The sequence below is a fragment of the Somniosus microcephalus genome, chromosome 2 (genome assembly GCF_052327205.1).
Source record: "Somniosus microcephalus isolate GS21.2 chromosome 2, FLI_Smic_1.0, whole genome shotgun sequence".
Classification (NCBI taxonomy): Eukaryota; Metazoa; Chordata; class Chondrichthyes; order Squaliformes; family Somniosidae; genus Somniosus; species Somniosus microcephalus.
Genome location: NC_140988.1, coordinates 274,429,547 through 274,451,339, shown reverse-complemented (window position 1 = coordinate 274,451,339; position 21,793 = coordinate 274,429,547). Strand labels below are relative to the sequence as shown.

Here is a 21,793-nt window from a genome sequence, read left to right as displayed (position 1 = left end):
TAAACAAGGTGGAGCCGGTGACAATTAACAAAGCTCTTACCAAAAGGCTGCCTTTATTCAGTCCCTGCAGACCAGTTATTTGGTTGCACATGGAAAGGAATGCAATAGCTCTCTCTTGTAAACAGCTCCGGAACAGTTGCATGTCGACTTTCTGCTACAGTGTCATTGGTAGAACCAATTAATCTATTTCTTCGTAGCCTGATGCCTCAGTGAGATCTTAGTACTGAAGCTTTTGCTTCTGTTCTGAAATACTCACAGTTAGGCAAGTCCTGGAAAGTTTAAGTCAAGAGATATTGGAATCATAGGCCGCGATTCCGGCTACCAAGGCAGGTCCGGGGCGGCCGGGGTCGGGGGCGAGTGCGATCCCGCTGCTGACTCCAGCCCGCTCTGTGAAAATAATTTCATGCTGATTGGACTTGTTAAGCCAGCCCAGCGCATTTGCCGACCAATTGAAGGAAGCGGGTCTGATGATGTCACTTCAAGCACCATCAGCCAGTTTCCTTAAAGGGACCATGCGCAAATTGATTTTGACAGTTCTGCTGTCAGTGTTCTACAGTATTGAGGTGCTGCAAACACTGACAAGCACTGTACAGAGGTGCATGGCTGCACTCAGGCTCTCCCATGAATCCTTCCATATGCTTATGGAGGGAGTCACAGCACGCAGGGAGGTCCTCTTCCTTTCCCATGGGCAGAAGAGACCGCCCCAGGAGATCAACGCAGCCTGGTTGCATATTGCACAGGAGGGCACAAGCAGGGATGTCGTAAGGAGAACCAGGCTGCAGTGGTGCAAACCTTTCAATGATCTCAGTAGATCACAAAATGTTACTGAAAAGCCACACTCAACCTCATCCTGCTGTGCCACTCATCACATCCCCATCACTCTGCCTTCCATACCCTACTCCTGCACATCCTTACTCACACCAACTTACCTTGCACCTCCATCCATCCCTCTCTCTCTATCTACATCATCACTTCCCCACCTCACTAGCCACCCTCACATCCTAGTCCAATCATACCAACTAACAACACACAAGGGGAGGCACTTGGGTGTTTTATCCAATGTTCATGGAAAGTTTATGTTAATGTGCTGTCAAACACTGAAACCTTTATTTTCAACACTTTGCGTTCTTGGACAGGTTTGTGTGCACCTTTGGAAGTGGCTTATTGAGTTGCAGTGAATGATGAGACATAACGGTATCCTCCCCACAATGGTGATGAGTGTGAAAGGAATGGCTTGGGCATTGTAGGGGTGCTTTATGGTGTTGATGTGGGGTGATGCCAACCTGGCACATCATGTGGCAGCTAGGATGTATATTGTCAAGTGAAGTAAATCTGGCCATGGCGAGGCCATCCCTGGATCCCGGGCAGTAATGTGGTCGGGAGCTGATGCGCTGTGTCGTGTACAGCATCAGTTGATTGCGGAGAAGGTTGGTGCTGTTGGTGTGCCAGGAGCTGCTGGTGTTGGGGCTGATCATGGTGGGATAGTTTCAAGGGCACCGATGCTGATGGAATAGATGGCAGGTGAAGTAGAGATGACAGAAGCGACATGTCAATGGTGAGAGCAGTTGTTCCAATGATGTGACACTGGATGGAGAGTTAGCTCCAAACACTTGCAAGCTGCATAAAGCTCAATCTGTCTTCCAAATGCAGTAAGTAACAGCTTCTAACCCTGGAAAGTGAAGACCAATGAAATGGGAGCTTTTATAGACCATTTACAGCTGTCAAGTTAGTAAGTCATCCCATGCTGACACAACTCCTGACCTCCTTACCTGACGTGATGCCCGAGCAGCGGGGGAGCCATTGGTGAACTCTAAAAATCTAAAAGTAAGCTTAAAATGCTAGTTAATTGCCTCTTAACAATCCAGCTAATGATCTAAGTTGCCTCCCCCTCCACTTGGTGTCGTGTATATTCTGCAATGACAGACCCGATATCTGGGAGACTAGCGTGGAGATGGGTTGACAGCGATTTCCCTACCTGCTGTCAAAAAAAACATTTTCCCAGCCGACCCACCACCAAACGCGCCCCCTGAAACACCGCCCCCCCCCACCCTGAAAATTTCTGGTCATAGATTTTATTTTATGATATTTGATGGTACCTAAGGAGACTTTTAATTTCAAAAATGGTTAAACATAGAAACATAGAAACATAGAGATAGGAACAGGAGTAGGCCATTCGGCCCTTCGAGCCTGCTCCGCCATTCAATGAGATCATGGCTGATCTTCGTCTGAGATCATAGCTGATCTTACCAGTTCAGTACCCCGTCCCCGCCTTTTCTCCGTAACCCTTAATCCCCTTAGCCTTCAGAAATATATCCAATTCTCTCTTGAAAATATTTATTGAATTAGCCTTCACAGCCCTCTGTGGCAGGGAATTCCACAGGCTCACCACTCTTTGAGTGAAGAAATTTTTCCTCATCTCTGTTTTAAATGATTTGCCCGCTATTTTTAGACTGTGGCCCCTGGTTCTGTGCTCCCCGGCCATTGGAAACATTCTCTCTGAATTCAGCCTGTCCAGGCCTGCCATAATTTTATATGTTTCGATGAGATCCCCTCTCAATCTTCTAAACTCCAGTGAGTACAAGCCCAAACTATTTAATCTCTCTTCGTAGGTCATTCCCGCCATTCCAGGTATCAGCCTGGTGAATCGCCGTTGCACTCTTTCCATGGCAAGAACATCCTTCCGCAGATGGGGCGACCAAAACTGTACACAATACTCCAGATGCGGGCTCACCAGCACCTTGTACAGCTGTAGTAAGGTATCCCTATTCCTATACTCGAACCCCCTTGATATGAAAGCCAACATACCATTTGCCTTCTTAATCGCCTGTTGCACCTGCATGCTCTCCTTCAGTGACTGGTGCACAAGAACACCCAGGTCCCTCTGCACTTCCCCATCTCCCAATCTATTGCCATTTAGATAATAATCTACCCTCCTGTTTTTACCCCCAAAGTGGATAACCTCGCATTTATCCACATTATAGTGCATCTGCCACGTATCCGCCCATTCCCCCAACCTGTCCAAATCGCACTGTAGCCTCCTGACATCCTCATCAGAGCCCACCCCTCCTCCTAGTTTAGTGTCGTCAGCGAATTTGGAAATATTGCATCCAATTCCCTGATCCAGATCATTTATATATATTGTGAACAGCTGGGGTCCCAGGACAGATCCTTGCGGCACCCCGCTGGTCACTGCCTGCCACTCCGAAAACGAGCCGTTTATTCCAACTCTCTGTTTTCTATCCGCCAGCCAGTTCTCTATCCACGTTAATACTTTGCCCCCAATCCCATGAGCCTTAATTTTGCATGATAATCTTTTGTGTGGGACCTTATCGAAGGCTTTCTGGAAGTCAAGGTACACCACATCCACTGGCTCTCCCCCATCTATTTTACCAGTTACTTCCTCAAAAAATTCCAGCAGATTAGTCAAACACGATTTACCCTTTGTAAATCCATGTTGGCTCTGTCCGATCCTTTCCCCATTTGTCAAGTGCTCCGCTATTTTATCCTTAATAATGGACTCTAGCATTTTGCCCACAACCGATGTAAGGCTTACTGGTCTATAATTCCCTGCTTTCTCTCTACCCCCCTTTTTAAATATTGGGGTAACATTAGCTACCCTCCAATCCACGGGTACTGTTCCCGAGTCAATGGAGTTCCGGAAGATGATCCTTAGAGCATCTGCTATCTCCAGGGCCACCTCCTTAAGTACCCTAGGATGTAGTTTATCAGGCCCCGGGGATTTGTCGGCCTTCAGTCCCCTCAACTTACCCAACACCATATCCCTAGAGATACTAATTTCTGTCAGCTCCTCCCTCTCATTAGTCCCTATGTTTGCCGATATTCCTGGGAGGTTATTTGTGTCCTCCTTTGTGAATACAGAACCAAAGTATGAGTTTAATTGGTCTGCCATTTCCTTATTCTCCATTATATATTCTCCCGAATCGGACTGCAAGGGACCGACTTGGGATTTTACCAGTCTTTTCCTCCTGATATACCGATAAAAGCTTTTGCAGTCTGTCTTTATGTTTGCTGCAAGTTTACTTTCGTATTCTATTTTCCCCTTCCTGATTAATCCCTTTGTCCTCTTTTGCTGTATCCTGTACTGCCCCCAATCTTCCGGTCTGGTGCTTTTTTTTGCCAGTTGATATGCCCTTTTTTTTGATTTTATGCTGTCCCTAATTTCCCTCGTTATCCACGGTTGAGTCACCTTTTTAGGTTTATTTTTATGCCAAACCGGTATAAACATGTTCTGGAATTCTTCCATTCTATCTTTGAATGCTTGCCATTGTCTATCCACTGTCAATCCCCCCAGAAACACCACCCAATCAATCTTACCCAATTCCCGTCTCATACCCTCGTAATTCCCTTTATTTAAGTTCTGGACCTTAGTCTCTGATTCAATTTCCTCACTCTCCATCTCGACTGAGAGCTCGATCATATTATGATCGCTCTGACCCAAGGGGCCTCGTACAAGAAGATTGCTGATAAGTCCCTTCTCATTGCACAATACCCAGTCTAAAATGGCCTGATCTCGAGTCGGCTCCTCGACATATTGGTCCAGATAACCGTCCCGAAAACATTCCAGGAATTCCTCCTCCTCAGAATTTTTACTAATTTGGGTAGTCCAATCAATATGTAAATTAAAGTCACCCATGATGACAGCTGTGCTCTTATCGCACGCTTCTCTAATTTCCCTTTTTATGCCTTCCCTCACCTCCATATTACTATTTGGAGGCCTATATATCACACCCACTAACGTTTTCCTCCCCTTGCTATTTCTCATTTCTACCCATACAGATTCCGTTTCATCCGAGTTAATATCCTTCCTTTCCATTGCATTAATCCCCTCCTTTACCAGCAATGCTACCCCACCTCCCCTACCTTTTTGCCGATCCTTCCTAAATATTGTATATCCCTGGATGTTAAGTTCCCAGCCTTGCCCACCCTGCAGCCACGTTTCTGTAATCCCAATCAAATCATACTTGTTTACCTCTATTTCCACAACTAATTCATCCACCTTGTTCCTAATGCTTCTAGCATTAAGATACAAAGCCTTCAGGCTTGCTTTTTTCACACTCTCATTGTGAATTAGTTTGGCCCTTTGTGTTTCTCTCCTTTGCTTATTGCTTCTCACCTTTCTACCATCTACTTCTGACTTCATATGACTTCCCTCTTTTCCACTACCTAGGTTCCCATCCCCCTGCCAAATTAGTTTAAATCCTCCCGAACCGCCCTAGAAAATATTACCCCGAGGACATCGGCTCCCTCACAGTTCAGGTGTAGACCGTCCCCTTGGTACAGGTCACTCCTCCCCAAGAACTGGTTCCAATGCCTCAAGAATTTAAATCCCTCTCCCTTGCACCACTGCTCAAGCCACGTATTTAGCTTATCTATCTTACTCTCTCTAAACTTATTAGCTCGTGGCACTGGTAGCAATCCAGAGATTACTACCTTAAAATGTCAAATCTCCAGAAAAGATTGGAATGGTTCGAAGATAACATACACATCGGGCTGGATTTTGATCTGCGGTGGAATGGGTGGAAATATCAGGCAGTAAGTCTAGAATCTGCCTTCATGATGTCATCCTCTCACCGGGTGACAGCTCATATGACCTTTCCAGTCAATCCCCTCAGATGTCAGCTCACGATAGTGTTGGGTAACTGGACCAAGAATTCCATGGATCTACAGTGATGATGCAACCTGCTGAAGTGTGCTCGGCAGCCCTGAGATCAGGGCCACCCTGGTTCCTAGAGACTTCTGAAACCACAGCACAGCCATGGACCACTGGCGTTTCTGGCCCTCGGGTACCACCTTGCCGCAGCACCAGAGTGGGTTCAAGAACAGCACAGAGAGGCTCCAGGTGTAGCACTTGCTGTAAATATGCATCTGAAGTCTTTTTAGAATTTTATAAGTTTCAATGAGATCCCCTCTCATTCTTCTAAACTCCAGCGAGTATAAGCCCAATCAACCCAATCTCTCCTCATACGTCATTCCTGCCATCCCAGGTATCAGTCTGGTGAATCTTCGCTGCACTCCTTCCATGGCAAGAACGTCCTTCCTCAGGTAAGGCGACCAAAACTGCACACAATACTCAAGGTGTGGTCTCACCAAGACCCTGTACAACTGCAGCAAGACATCCTTGCTCCTGTACTCGAATCCTCTCGCTATGAAGGCCAACACACCATTTGCCTTCTTAACCACATGCTTACCTTCAGCGAATGGTGCACAAGGACACCCAGGTCTCGTTGCACTTCCCCTTCTCCCAACCTATTGCCGTTCAGATAATAATCTGCCTTCCTGTTTTTGCCTCTCACTTTGGTTCCTGAAACTGCTGAAAGGCAGCTTGCAGTTTCCTGAAACTGCTGAAAGGCAGCTTGCAGATTCCTTTTTTAGCTGCATGACTGAGAAAATATATTTTTAATAGCTTCATTCAAAGCTGATTTTAAAAAAAATACTTTAATTTATATAGCGCCTTTCATGACCACCGGATGTCCCGAAGCACTTTACAGCCAATTAAATGCTTTTTTAAAGTGTAGTCACCGTTTTAATGTAGGAAACGTGGCAGCCAATTGCGCACAGTAAGGTCCCACAAACAGCAATGTGATAATGACCAAATAATCTGTTGATGATGTTGATTGAGGGATAAATATTGACGAGGACACCAGGGATAACTCTCCTGCTCTTCTTTGAAATAGTGTCATATGATCTTATACGTCCACCTGAGAGGGCAAACAGGACCTCGGTTTAACGTCTCATCTGAAAGACAGCACCTCCGACAGTGCAGCACTCCCTCGGTACTGCACTGGAGTGTCAGCCGAGATTTTTGTGCTCAATTCTCTGGAGTGGGACTTGAACCCACAACCTTCTGACTCAGAGGTGACACTATAATGATTTTTAAACAAAGTTTGTTGACATTCAGACCTTGTGAACTTAACCACCTCCTAGTTTGACACTGATGCAGGTAACTTACCCTCCCTTCTGACATGCTTAACTCGGGTGCAATTCTGGTGTAAATGGTGGAATTACTGAGACAGCAGCTTTTGCCCTTGTTATGCTATTGTTTGCATACATGCATCTTCTGCCAGCAGCCAATACTACTGGAATTTAGCATGTATTTTAGAATGGGTGTAACTCTTGTGTATTTTTACTCCTCAAATTCTGTTCTCTTACACCAGAACTACACTACTTTTGCATATGTAATATATAGAGAGAGAGAGACACACACACAATAACAAAATTATAAAGTTAGGTTTGGGGTACTCAGTTGGTTTCAATACCTCGAGTCAATGTTGACGATGTAAGCTTACACAAACTGAATGGGCACTTGGACCAGGTACTGGAGGGTGGCTGACAGCTGTGCAACTGCACTCCAACATTATGCTAGCTTAGTCTGTGCTTTCAGGAGAACATGAGAGAGAATGGGGGATGGGGCTGGTTGTTGGGGTGTAACTTTTTCTAGACTTCCTTCCGTCTTAATTGTGATTTAATAGTGTCTTCCCTTAGCTCCCTCGAGTACTATAGAGCCAAAAAGTTTTTTTTTATTCATTCACGGGATGTGGGCATCACTGGCAAGACCAAAATTTTATTTCCCATCCCTAATTGCCCTTGAGAAGGTGGTGGTGAGCTGCCTTCTTGAACTGCTGCAGTCCGTGTGGTGAAGGTACTCCCACCGTGCTGTTAGGTAGAGAGTTCCAGGACTTTGACCCAGCGACGATGAAGGACGGTGAGATATTTCCAAGTCAGGATTGTGTGTGACTTGGAGGGGAAATTTGAGTTGGTGGTGTTCCCATGTGACTGCTGCCCTTGTCCTTCTAGATGATAGAGGTCGCGGGTTTGGGAGGTGATGTCAAAGAAGCCTTGGCGAGTTGCTGCAGTAGATCTTGCAGATGGTACACACTGCAGACACGGTGCACTGGTGGTTGAGGGAGTGAATGTTTAAGGTGGTGGATGAGGTGCCAATCAAGCAGGCTGCTTTGTCCTGGATGGTGTCGAGCTTCTTGAGTGTTGTTGGAGTTACACTCATCCAGGTAACTGGAGAGTGTTCCATCACACTTCTGACTTGTGCCTTGTAGATGATGGATAGGCTTTGGGGAGTCAGGAGGTGAGACACTCACCACAGAATACCCAGCGTCGACCCTGCTCTTTTAGCCACAGTATTTATGTGGCTGGTCCAGTTAAGTTTCTGGTCAATGGTGACCCCAGGATGTTGATGTTGGGGGATTCGACGACAGTAATGCCACTGAATGTCAAGGGAAGGTGGTTAGACTTTCTCTTGTGGGAGATGGTCATTGCCTGGCACTTATGTGGCTTGAATGTTACTTGCCACTTATCAGCCACTTTAAAGTATTAAAGAAGCCTATAGAAAACAGTATTTAACTAGGCTACAAAACTTCTGATAGATATTAATAAGATTGTAAAATGTACTTTTACATTTCATACTCATACTATGTCCTTTGTTACTTTTTACAGAGTTTTTAACAGTTCCTAATATCACTGAAGTAAAGGAAAACATGTCCCTAGGAATGTCATTAGCACCAAATCCTAAAGGAGGCTTTCTGGTAAGAAATTTTACTTAAGTTCTCTGCTAAATTTATTTAAGCACTATCAAATCAGAATAAGAACATAAGAACATAAGAAGTAGGAGCAGGAGTAGGCCATACGGCCCCTCGGGCCTGCTCCGCCATTCAATAGGATCATGGCTGATCCGAACCTAGACTCACGTCCACTTCCCTGCCCGCTCCCCATAACCCTTAATTCCCTTATCAGCTAGGAAACTGTCTACCTCCGTTTTAAATTTATTTAATGTTGCAGCTTCCACAGCTCTCTGAGGTAGCAAATTCCATAGATTTACTACCCTCTGAGTGAAGAAGTTTCTCCTCATCTCAGTTTTGAAACGGCAGCCCCTTATTCTAAGATTATGCCCCCTAGTTCTAGTCTCACCCATCAGTGGAAACATCCACCCCACATCCACCCGATCAAGCCCCCTCACAATCTTATATGTTTCGATAAGATCGCCTCTCATTCTTCTGAATTCCAATGAGTAGAGGCCCAACCTACTCAACCTTTCCTCATAAGTCAACCCCCTCATCTCCGGAATCAACCGAGTGAACCTTCTCTGAACTGCCTCGAGAGCAAGTATATCTTTTCTTAAATATGGAAACCAAAACTGTACGCAGTATTCCAGGTGTGGCCTCACCAGTACCCTGTATAACTGAAGCAAGACTTCCCTGCTTTTATACTCCATCCCCCTTGCAATAAAAGCCAAGATTCCATTGGCCTTCCTGATCACCTGCTGTACCTGCATACTAACCTTCTGTGTTTCATGCACCAGGACCCCCAGATCCCTTTGTACTGTAGCACTTTGCAGTTTCTCTCAATTTAGATAATAACTTGCTCTTTGATTTTTTCTGCCAAAGTGCATAACCTCACACTTTCCAACATTATATTCCATCTGCCAAATTTCTGCCTACTCACTTAGCCTGTCTATGTCCTTTGGCAGGTTTTTAATGTCCTCCTCACTCACTGCTTTCCCTCCCATTTTTGTATCGTCGGCAAACTTGGATACGTTGCACTTGGTCCCCTCCTCCAAATCGTTAATATAGATTGTAAAGAGTTGGGGTCCCAGCACTGACCCCTGCGGAACACCACTAGTTACTGATTGCCAACCCGAGAATGAACCATTTATCCCAACTCTCTGTTTTCTGTTAGATAGCCAATCTTCCACCCATGCCAGTATATTACCCCAATCCCGTGATTTTTTATCTTGTGCAGTAATCTTTTGTGTGGCACCTTGTCAAATGCCTTTTGGAAGTCCAAATACACCACATCCACTGGTTCCCCTTTATCCACCCTGTTTGTTATGTCCTCAAAGAATTCGAGCAAATTTATCAAGCATGATTTCCCCTTCATAAAACCATGCTGACTCTGTCCGATTAAATTATGCTTATCCAAATGTCCTGTTACTGCTTCCTTAATAATGGACTCCAACATTTTACCAACCACAGATGTTAGGCTAACTGGTCTATAGTTTCCAGCCTTTTGTCTACCTCCCTTTTTAAATAAGGGCATTACATTAGCAGTTTTCCAATCTGCTGGGACCTTTCCTGAATCCAGAGAGTTTTGGAAAATTACCACCAATGCATCTGCAATCCCTACCGCTACTTCTCTCAAGACCCTAGGATGTAAGCCATCAGGTCCAGGGGATGTATCCGCCTTAAGTCCCATTATCTTACCGAGTACCATCTCCTTAGTGATTGTAATCGTGTTTAACTCCTCCCCCCCTATAGCCCCCTGTTTGTCCAGTGTTGGGATATTTTTAGTGTCCTCTACTGTAAAGACTGATACAAAATATTTGTTCAGTGTATTTGCCATCTCCATGTTCCCCACTACTAATTTCCTGGTCTCGTCCTCTAAGGGACCAACATTCACTTTAGCCACCCTTTTTTTATATAACTGTAGAAACTCTTGCTATCTGTTTTTATATTTTTTGCTAGTTTACTTTCATAATCTATCTTCCCTTTCTTAATTAACCTTTTAGTTATTCTTTGCTGGCTTTCAAATGCTTCCCAATCTTCTATCCTCCCACTAGATTTGGCTACTTTATATGCCCCTGTTTTCAGTCAGATACTATCCTTTATTACTTTACTTAGCCACGGATGGCTGTCTTTTCTTTTACGCCCCTTTCTCCTCAGTGGAATATTTTTTTCTTGAAAGTTGTGAAATATCTCCTTGAATGTACACCACTGCTCCTGTACCGTCTTACACCTTAATCTATTTTCCCAGTCCACTTTAGTCAACTCTGCGCTCATATCTTCATAGTCTCCTTTATTTAAGCTTAGTACGCTGGTTTGAGATCCAACTCTCTCACCCTCCAACTGAATTTGGAATTCAACCATGTTATGGTCACTCATTCCAAGGAGATCCTTTACTAGGACATTTTTTATTAATCCTGTCTCATTACACAGGACCAGATCTAAGATTGCCTGCCCCCTGGTTGGTTCAGTAACATACTGCTCAAGGAACCCGTCCCTAATGCACTCTTTGAACTCTTCCTCAAGGCTGCCCTGCCCAATTTGATTTGTCCAGTCAATATGAAAGTTAAAATCTCCCATGATTATAGCTGTTCCCTTATTACAAGCCCCAACTATTTCCTGATTTATACTCCGACCAATAGAGTTGCAACTGTTAGGAGGCCTATAGACTATGCCCACTGGTGACTTTTTCCCCTTATTATTCCTTATCTCCACCCAAACTGTTTCACTATCCTGATCCTTTGACCCAATATCATTTCTCACTATTGCAGTGATTCTATCCTTTATTAACATAGCCACCCCACCTCCCTTTCCTTCCTGTCTGTCCTTCCTAATAGTCAAATACCCCTGGATGTTTAGTTCCCAGTCATGGTCACCTCGCAGCCATGTTTCTGTAATGGCCACCAGATCATACCCATGTGTAGTTATTTGTACCGTCAACTCGTCTATTTTGTTACGAATGCTGCATGCATTCAGATAAAGAACTTTTAAATATGTTTTGTGACAATTTATTCCTGCTTTTACCCCCTTTACTACTTTACCTTTATCTTTATATATTCTGTCCCTTCCTGACATGCTCTGGTTTTTAATTTCCCCACTGCTACTTTGCTCTATTGCCTTCTCCACTGACATTTTTAATTTTTGCTCTCTTGAAACCTCCCCCCCCACTAATTAGTTTAAAGCCCTCTTTACAGCCCTAGTTATTCGATTTGCCAGGATTCTAGTCCCAGCACTGGCCAAGTGAAGTCCATCCCAACGGAACAGTTCTCTCCTGCCCCAGTACTGGTGCCAGTGTCCCAAGAAGCAAAACCCATTTCTCCCACACCAGTCTTTGAGCCATACATTTAACTCTCTGATTTTATTTACCCTAGCCAAATTTGCTCGTGGCTCAGGTAGTAATCCAGAGATTATTACCCTTGTAGTTCTGCTTTTTAATTTGGCCCCTAGCTACTCATACTCCCTCAGCAGAAACTCTTTCCTTGTCCTATCTATGTTGTTGGTACCAACATGGACCACGACAACTGGATCCTCCCCCTCCCACTCCAAGTTTCTCTCCAGCCCAGAGGAGATGTCCTTAACCCTGGCACCAGGCAGGCAACACAACCTTCGGGACTCTCACTCTCGGCTGCAAAGAACCCTATCTATCGCCCTTATGATACTATCCCCTACCACTACAACATTTCTTTTTACTCCCCCCACTTGAATGGCCCCCTATTCCATGGTGCTGTGGCCAGGTTGCTCATCCTCCCTGCAGTCCCTGCTCCTGTCCTCACAGGGAGTAAGAGCCTCGAACCTGTTGGACAAGAGCAAGGGCTGCAGCTCCTCCAACACTACCTCCTGGATCCCCATACCTGCCTCACTCATAGTCACACCCTCCTGTCCCTGACCACGGACTACATCTGAATTATTTAATCTAATTGGTGTGACTACTTCCTGGAACACAGAGTCCAGGTAACTCTCCCCCTCCCTGATGTGTCGCAGTGTTTGAAGCTCGGACTCCAGCTCATCAACATGGAGCCGGAATTCCTCGAGCAGCCAACACTTACTGCAAATGTGATCACCGTGATCATCAATGGTGTCCACCAGCTCCCACATATTGCAGCAGTAACACATCACCTGCTCTCCCATTCTATGTAATTAATTAAATTTATTAATATTATATTTAAATACCCTCTGCCCCGATTCTAGATGATGAATATCACACCTTAGAAACTATAAACCACAGAGTTTAAGTTTAAAAAGAGAGAAATACTCACCAACCAATCACTTACCTGCTTTCTGGTGACGTCACAATTCGATTATTTTTCACCTCTCTCCTTCCCTCTGAGTTCCGAGTTCGGAGACTGGTACGCTTTACCTGGTCTCTGGAGCCTTTTATAGCCCTGCTGCTGCTGCTGAAATTCCCGCCGAATTACTTTTAATTTCATTAAAAAGGTCGAAATGGTTGTGTTGAGAAAGCATTCAATAAACACCCACAATAACAGTGCAGTACTTTAGCAGTTGTTCCAGGACTTCCCACGGTTGTTTCATATAAAAGGCTACAATTTGAACAAAACGTTTGGTTTTGACCTGATGTGTATCCATTACCACCCAACTAAGTAAACAAGCAATAAAGGTTTTTCTGCGCTTTAGGGTAAATCTTATGCTTCAAGTCAGGGGTACAAGTTCATATCAGGAATTCAGCCATGGAGGTCAGTGAGCCTTGTGGGATTTTCAGCCCATTAAAAATTGGACTGATCTTCAATATGTGCTCCTGAATTACCAATTTGTTCTTGTAACAAAAACGTCCATTTGACATTCGTTTGTCGGTTATTTTAACAGAAAGGCGTTAACCCCAATTGTTTAATTTTATCTGTAAAGTTCTATTGAAGTCCATACGACTATTTTAATTTTCATACTTAAAACTATCTCTGCTGTGGCAGGACTGGTTAACAAAGCAATTAATAAAGCAAATGGGATCCTCAGCTTTATAAATAGAGGCATAGAAGACAAAAACCAGGAAGTTAAGCTAAACCTATATCAAGCATTCTTTGGCCACGATTTCCCCTACCTCGGCGGGTTCAGTGTGGCCAGGGTCAGTGGCTGGTCCTGACCCCGCTGCTGGCTCCAGCCTGCTCTGAGATGATTTTACGCTGATTGGGCTTGTTAAGCCTGTCCAGCGCATTTCCCGGCCAATTGGAGGAAGCGGGTCTGATGACGTCGTCAGCTGGTTTCCTTAAAGGGACCATGCGTTTAACAGTTTATTTCGTTTGACAGTTGTGCTGTCAGTGTTGTACAGCACTGAGACGCTGCAAACACTGGCAAGAACATAAGAAATAGGAGCAGGAGTAGGCCATTCGGCCCCTCGAGCCTGCCCCGTCATTTAATAAGATCATGGCTGATCTGATCTCGGCCTCAGTGCCACTTTCCCGCCCGCTCCTCATAATCCTTGGCTCCCCTGTAGCTCAAATATATGTCTATCTCCGCCTTGAATATATTCAGTGACTCCACCTCCACAGCTCTCTGGGGTAGAGAATTCCAAAAATTCACGACCCTCTGAGAGAAGAAATTCCTTCTCATCTCCGTTTTAAATGGGCGACACGTTATCCTGAAACTGTGTCCCCTAGTTCCAGATTCCACCATGAGGGGAAACATCCTCCCTGTATCTACCCTGTCAAGCCCTGTAAAAATGTTGTATGTTTCAATGAGATCACCTCTCATTCTTCTAAACTCTAGAGAATATAGGTATTCTCCTTCAGCAATTTCTATATTCACCATTGGTGCAAACTGTGCTTTTATGTACTTTAGGATTTTTCCAACACAATAAAATGATCAAATGTTGAATTTATCTGCAACTTAAGTTATGACCTGCCTATGTCCCATTGCAGTCTCAGTGCAACGCCTCTTCTTCATGTGTCATACGGCATATGTTGATGGCTGCTTCTCAGCAGTCAGATTTTCAGGGGCTGTTTCAGCTTTTGTGAAGCTTTTTTTTATAGTTTTCTAGGTCAGCCTATATGTAAATGCAAGACAATAGCAAAATACTGCAGAGGCTGGAAATCTGAAATAACAACAGAAAATGCTGGAAACACTCAGCAGGTCAGGCAGCATCCGTGGAGAGACAAAAACAGAGTTCACAGGCTCGAATTTCCCAGGGCCGTGGAGGCGGGAATGGAGGCGTGTGGGGTGTTAAAATTGCAAAAAGTGGCGGGCGGGCCTAACCCCGCCTCCATCCCGCCTCCAAGCAATTTTCAAGAAATTGTGTTTACGGCTCCCGTCTCTGTCCCACCTCCAAGAGGCGGGATAGGCCATTAAGGCCCTTAACAAGCATTAAATTGCCTCTATTATTCCATTTTGAAAGGCCTTGGTGATTTTAAACCTTTTCCGATGTGAAGCACACCTGCTCTGAAACACGACGATGAAACCTGGCAGGAGCACAATTGGATTGCTGACTATTAGCTGCAGCTCCACCATTAAATAGGATATTTGATCAGCCATCATTTGCAGCTGGCAGGGCTTTGTTGTCTCAGGTCTGGGGTAACTTTTAGAAGGCATAACCACAGCTGTGGAAGTTTGGAGCCTGACACCCATCTCCAGTGTGACCTCCTGTGAAACCCCTCTCGCCACCTTCACTGAGCGCTTCCTCAACTGAGGCATATACCAAGTAATGTGGTAATGTGGAAGTCCCATTAGCGAAATGATGCACACCACAACTGCAGCAGTAGCCATCAGATTTTTTATTTACAGTAACCATCTGATGGCTTTTTAACATTAAACATCAAATTTCACCCAAGTGACTACCCTTGTGACTATTTGTCCAGTATCTTTCTCTTACACGTGCTCCTACGTGGTGCTTCCCCTGTGGCTTCAGCAGATGTGGAGGCCCCTTGCTCACTTTCTTGCTGCTCCTGTCTCGACACCTTTGGCGGGCGTCCTCTGGGGTTGCGAACCTGTGAGGGCTCGTCAACAGTCTGCTGCTCCTGCGGCTATGCAGGGGTTGAGATGCCGATCTCAGTTGGGTGTGGACTCTGGTGGGGCTCTGACCGAGGGCTCTGCAGGCATGGAAGTGTGAGCGCTTGCAGAGGAGCCCCCACTTCCTTGATGTCTGCCACCAACTTCCCTCTCATGGGTCAGGTCCCCCTCAGCGCTTGCAAGTGGTTTGAGAGCACCTTCCTGCACATCAGGGGGGCCATGGGGACCCATATCTGCACTGGCAGTCCTACTCGGAAGGACTTCCATGAAGGTCTGGTTTCTCTGTCCAATAGATGACCATCACTCCTCCAGAGATGTCATTCTATTCAGAACACTCGCCATGTTTTCTGCACTCTGGTGACTTATCACCTCCATGGAGGTTGCCATCCTTTCCATGGTGATGCGTTCATGCGCCAATGACTCCACGAAGGCTCTGCTCATGTTCGCAATGGACTCTTCCATTTGCTCCACATTCGCAGCGACCCTGGAGACAAAACCTGCCAGAGACTCCTGCATCTGTTCCTGGAGATCCAGCACCGCTGATCTTGTGGATGGACCCAGAGGCAGAGGGTCGACATGCAGCTGAGCCAAGCTGGCAGAGTCCTGCGCCCTCCGACGAGGACTCTCCACTGCTGTCCCTGTCTCCACCATCTGCTGATGCTCACTTGTGAGCTGTGATGCACCAGGTGACAACACTACTCTATCTTGCGAAGGTCCCACCAAGGTGTGAGTGTCTGCGCTGGTGCTGGGTGCGCTGAATTCTGCTGACGCTGCGCCCTCAGAGGTTGCAGCTTCCTCTGAGGAGTTTGGATGCTCAGGCTCTTCTTCCTGGCTAGTGGGGACGGGTGCTTGCGATGGTCCTGTGGGGGAGTAAAGGAAAGAGTCAGAGATGTGATGCCAAGGTTACATGCACATTGCATATTGCAGATGATCATAAGTCCATCTGTTAGAGCTTCAGAATCATTATCAGTGACTCATGCAATGTCAATGAAAGAGATGGAAAACTATCCTGTCACCAGCTTGCTGTGATGCACCTGTCTATCCGTCCCCCACTTGCGCATCGTCCTCCACTCCCACGATCTCCAAGACCGCATCCTCCCAGGGGGTGAGCTGGACTACTAAGGGTGGCCCTCCTCCTGTCCTCGGTCTTTCCCTCTTATTGTTAGCTTGCTTTTCCTGCAATGAGGGAGACAAGTGGAGTTTGAGTGAGAATGAAGGAGTGAGTGTAGAGAATCCATAGCATAGATACTTAGAAGGAGACAAAGATGGAGTGAGGTGGCAAGACCAAGGGCCCTCCCTGTGTGTTGTAAGTTGTTTTCATAGCATCACAGTGATAGGGAGTGTGAGGGCTGCATAGTCGAATAGTTAGGTGAATGTGACCATAGAGAGAGAGGGAATGGGTAAGGGTGCATGGGTGTCAGTGTCAAGTGGGATGTGGAGGAAGAGCTTGCTAAAGCTGAGTGCTGGTGAGGAGAGGCAATGGGGGTCAGATTGAGAGTGATGGGAAATTCATACTCACTTTTCCAGTGTTCATGAAACCTCTTTCTGCACTGAAGCCAGGTTCTGCGGGTTACCGACAAAGAGTTGACCTCCTCGGCCACCTGGATCCACACAGCCTTGGTCTTGCTTCTTCCTCCCTGATGAAGGGAAGAGCACCTCTTTATTGGCTCTTGCTCCCTCCACTAAAGCTTGCAGGGCGACGTCATCAAACCTGGGAGCAGACCTAGGTCTCTCGCTGGTCATTCTGCCTCCAGGTCCCTCTAACATGAAAGGCCAAAAGCTTGGCAGTCTGCAGAAGAAGCAAGGCTTGTTGCAGACCTTAAATGCAGCCGCAATGATGACATCATCAGAGGCGAGTTTCAGACTGCAAAAACGAATTGGGCCATGGGTTCCCACACACTGGCACTCAATTGCCCACTTAAGTTAAAATCGCTTCATTCTCCCACATCGATTTAGAATCGGGTGGCTAACACGAAAAGCGGATTACACGGCCCCAGCCCGCTCCAGTAACAAAATCGAGCCCCACATTTCTGGTCTGAGACCCTTCGTCAGAACTGTAAATGCAAGATGTTGCTGCAGTTATTCCCAAACAAGCATTATTCTCCATGGAGGATAGCTTTAGATGAATACAGTATATTTAGGTTCAGTCCCTGGTCTGTGCTGTAGGATCAGTGATAGGGAAATGCAGGTGGGAAAAAAATAGCCAGACTTCCTGCTCCTGATGTATCGATGTTAGACATGGATAGAATTGAGTTTGGCTGTGATGACTCCATGATTAAATAGTCTTGATTCACACATTAAGAATGGCCACAATGGAAGAGATACTTGAGGACAGCCAACACCTGTGGCTTTTATCCTAGTATGAGAAGGAGAGAAGTGAGAGGAAGGAGTAGGAAATGATTTTATATATATATACTGTTTTACTGACATTCTAAAAAATTTTTTTGCACATTCTTTATTTCAGACATGTGGACCACTTTATTCTTACAAGTGCGGAGGTCTATATTATGCAGCGGGTGCCTGTTCGAATGTAGACTCCACTTTCCAAGTTGTAAACACCATAGCGCCTACAGTAAAAGGTATGCAGCCAAGCAGTATGATTCTGTATGCTTTAAAAAGTAATTAAGTACACACACAGCTATTGATAAAGTGAACATATATGGCAGCTATATTTAACAGAACTTCCAATTTAGGGAAAAAGAGTCTCCACATTCAGAAACAAAGCCAACCCCCAGATTGTTTGATTATTTTTGATTAAACTTTTCCCATAATGGGTCATGGTGAAGAAAACAAGCAGTGACATTAACAGAATACTTTGCTCAGAAGACAGAGCGCTTACAGATGATACTGCCTGTTGCCAGGATTAGTAGAAGCTGCCTATATAACTATTTATAGGCATATTTGCTTCTTCAAAAGTGTTGATCCTTTGACTTGGCCTTTTGATGGCTTTTAAATTGAGAAGTGATGACCAAACCAGTAAAGGCAGAGAATCGAAAACATGCCAAACACCATCAGTCCAATAGCTCCAAATTGACTGATTAACCCAATACTAGAGAATTGTTTCTCAAGAAAATTGTTTTGATAAAGACGAGTTGGTTTTCATCCTCAATGACAGAGAAGTAAACTCAGGCTCAAACCCTTTCAGCACATCAATTTTTCATACATTTCATACCAAACTACAACAAGTATTTTCTATACTAAGATTTTAATGTTTAATTTGTAACAAACTGCAACTCAACAAAGGAATTTCACCATCAGTGTAAGGAATTCATTTTAACAAATTTAATTTTTTCTGTCCCTTTCTTTCAGCAGTGAGTGTCTCATTTTGCAATGGATTTACCTGGCATCTACTTGGTAAAACCATTTTCCAAATGGCGCTCCTTCTGATAGTAATGGAGTACAAAGTAATAAGAGAGAGTCAAATGGAATTCGTACCATGTGCCCAATTTCTCATTTTTGACATTGCCACTGTTAATATTTTTTGAAATCATTTTTTATGCATGGATGTGGCTCTGACCTCAATGGGGCAAAACTCTAGCTGCAGGTTTTGCAAAGCATTTGGGGTGGGGTTAAAAACAAATTCACCCCCCACTAATTTTAATAGGGGACAGCAACCCATCCAGTTATCTGTACATTAAAATTAATGACCAATCAAGCTCTGCAATTTCCCAACATTTGTTCGCTACAAGTGCTGTTCCACACCGCGAGTGCCTGATCAGGAAATTATCCCTAGGACATTCTCATCTTTCACATGCTTAACCTTCCAAAAAAAAATTGCAGATAAAAATAGAACAAGCACATTGGTAATATCGAAGATGGAAGCAGGTAGCTTGGCTTCACTAAGGGGGAATAATTCAATTGCTTTGTGCCTCCCATCAGCGCCCGGGCCCGGTGCCACTAACGCCTCACGCAAAATTCAGCAGGAGGTTAGCGGCGGCAGTAGGCGGTAGCGCCCCAGGGTGCTGTGCCGCCGGCGACTATGTCATCGTGCGCAGTGCCCCGCTCATGCCCCCGACCTACCGCCGGACAATATGCCTGACAGGGTCAGGGTGCTGTGTTTGCGGCCAGGGCGGCGCAAATTAAAGGGCAGGTACCGGCCATTTTTTTTGGGCCACCTGCCAGCACCTGACCCCTCTCGCCTCCTCCTGCGGGGTGCCGGCTGCGATCTTTTGCCAGCACCCTGCTCCCCGATGGTCCAGCAGGGCCCCGGTGCGCGCTGTGCTAGGCCCCGCCCCTTTAATCGGGGGAGGGAGGCCTGTAGAACCGCGGCACTATGTGCCAACGCGCGTGGCGCTGCTGCACGTAACGCTGTGATATTCAATGGGAGCGCCCCAAGAGGGAGGGGGAGTGCTTCCAGTAGCTCCCCGCCTCCTGCTTGGGGCACTATCATTCAATTTCAGGCGCGGGGGTGCTTACTTAGCGCCCCGGCAAAGTTAGCACCCCAAAGAGGGCGCGACCCAATTTTTCCCCCTAAGCGTTTTGCATGAGACATTATTTTCAACAGCTTTTCCCCCAATTTTCTTCCCTGCTCTTCTAATTCTGCTGACTCATGCAAGTTATACTTGCTAGGTTGCTGTTATCCTCCTGCCCCTCACCCATTCTTCATGTGTTACCAAGCAATTGGGAAGGCAAATAGCATGTTGGCATCTATTGCAAGGGGGTTGGAGTACAAGAGTAAGGAAGTCTTACTACAATTGTACAGGGCTTTGGTGAGACCACACCTGGAGTACTGTGCACAGTTTTGGTCGCCTTCTCTGAGGAAGGATATACTTGCCTTAAAGGCGATCCAATGTATTTTCCCTTATTTCTCTTGTTTAAAATCCTCCCTGTGCCACACATATTTCTGACCAAGAGGACCATGAATTCTCAGACCAGTGAGATTGAATTGTGCCTTTGAACCTTTGCATACAAGGGATGACTTCCAATCAATGAGATAGTTCCACAGCCAGAACAAGTGGTATGTGAAGGTTTGCATTCTGTACAGACCTTTTTGTTTAATAAAGAATGTGTATTTGTGTTTCCGGCATAAACAGAGGGTGGTCTGGCTTGAACACTAGTGCTACTCTGCTCAGAATTATAATCTGATAGAAGACTCACAACCAAGCCATGTCTCTCCAATGTTTGCGCGGGGGAATTTTAATGTGGTGACATGCTGGGAGCAGGGGGCACCGGTAACGCGTGGCGAACCCAAGAGTAAGTGCAGTGTGTCTGTCAGTGGCTTTTTAACCCAATCACTACATTTGCATCTGACTTCCGGGTTTCCTGACCAATTAGTGGGCGTGAGTCGATTTCAACTGAACTATCTAACGGGACACTGCAAAGATGACAGTTGATAGATGGTGGAGATGGGGGAACGGAGGCAGTAACTGTTGTTATGAAGTCCCAACATGGCAAGTCTGCACCTCGCTTCACTGATATATGCAGCCTAATGCACTGCAGTTAAATGCAGAAGTCAGTGAGTTGGAGCCGGCGCCCCAACGTGCTGTCAATTTCAGTACTTTTAACCCCCCCACCAGCTCTCAAACGCACTCACTCTTAGAAGTTAAAATTCCCCCCATAGGATAGGGAGCTAGGGCGGGAAAGTGGAGTTAAGGTTGAAGATCAGCCATGATCTTATTGAATGGCGGAGCAGGCTCAAGGGGCCATATAGCCTACTCCTGCTCCTATTTCTTACGTTCTTATGTTCTTATGTAATGGCCATGTGAGGAAGTGTTTGTATAAATATAACACTACTTTGGATAAAGCTTTTGATTGCATTTGAAGAGCAGTCAGAGTCAGTGTTCACAAATGTTTATGCTCATGTATCTGGGTTTAAATGTTTAAGAAGCATTTAAATACAGGGGTAGCAAAGTCACTGGTCGCTATCTGCAGCAACACTATAAACATTTGCGAAAACCTTTTCAAATAAATTCAGAAATAAATTGTAAGAAATCTTGCATGATGTCAAAGGTTTTGCTAAGCCACCAGTTTGGCAGCATCGAAGATGTTGACAGAAACCACAGTCTGGTGGTATGTCGAACTCAGGTTCATATTGAGTTCATGAACAGAACTGAGTGGAAATGTGTGTGACATTTTCTCTCAACGTAGAAGAAATATTGTGTATCGCTCGGTAAGCTGCAAAGAATATTCATCTCTTGTTCCTTGACTCAATATTGAGTCCAAAACTGTGTACAATTTCTCCCCCCATGCTTCTCCAGCTGCCCCGCAGACCATCACCCCCAATCTTTGGCATACCTTTCCCTCCCCCCCCGTGCTTGTCCCTGCCCGTGATCTTCGGCTGAGTCCCTCACACCGCACCCCCCACGCCCCAG

General features: G+C 45.5%; 1 protein-coding gene across 1 annotated transcript in view; it reads left to right on the top strand.

Annotated features, from left to right (window-relative positions):
- Positions 1 to 21,793, top strand: part of itga1 (integrin, alpha 1) — a 296,244-nt gene that overhangs the window by 17,591 nt on the left and 256,860 nt on the right. The window contains exons 4-5 of the mRNA XM_085965982.1: positions 8,470 to 8,558; positions 17,947 to 18,061. Of these exons, the coding sequence (XP_085822108.1) occupies positions 8,470 to 8,558; positions 17,947 to 18,061 (204 nt within the window). The remainder of the gene's footprint in view (positions 1 to 8,469; positions 8,559 to 17,946; positions 18,062 to 21,793) is intronic.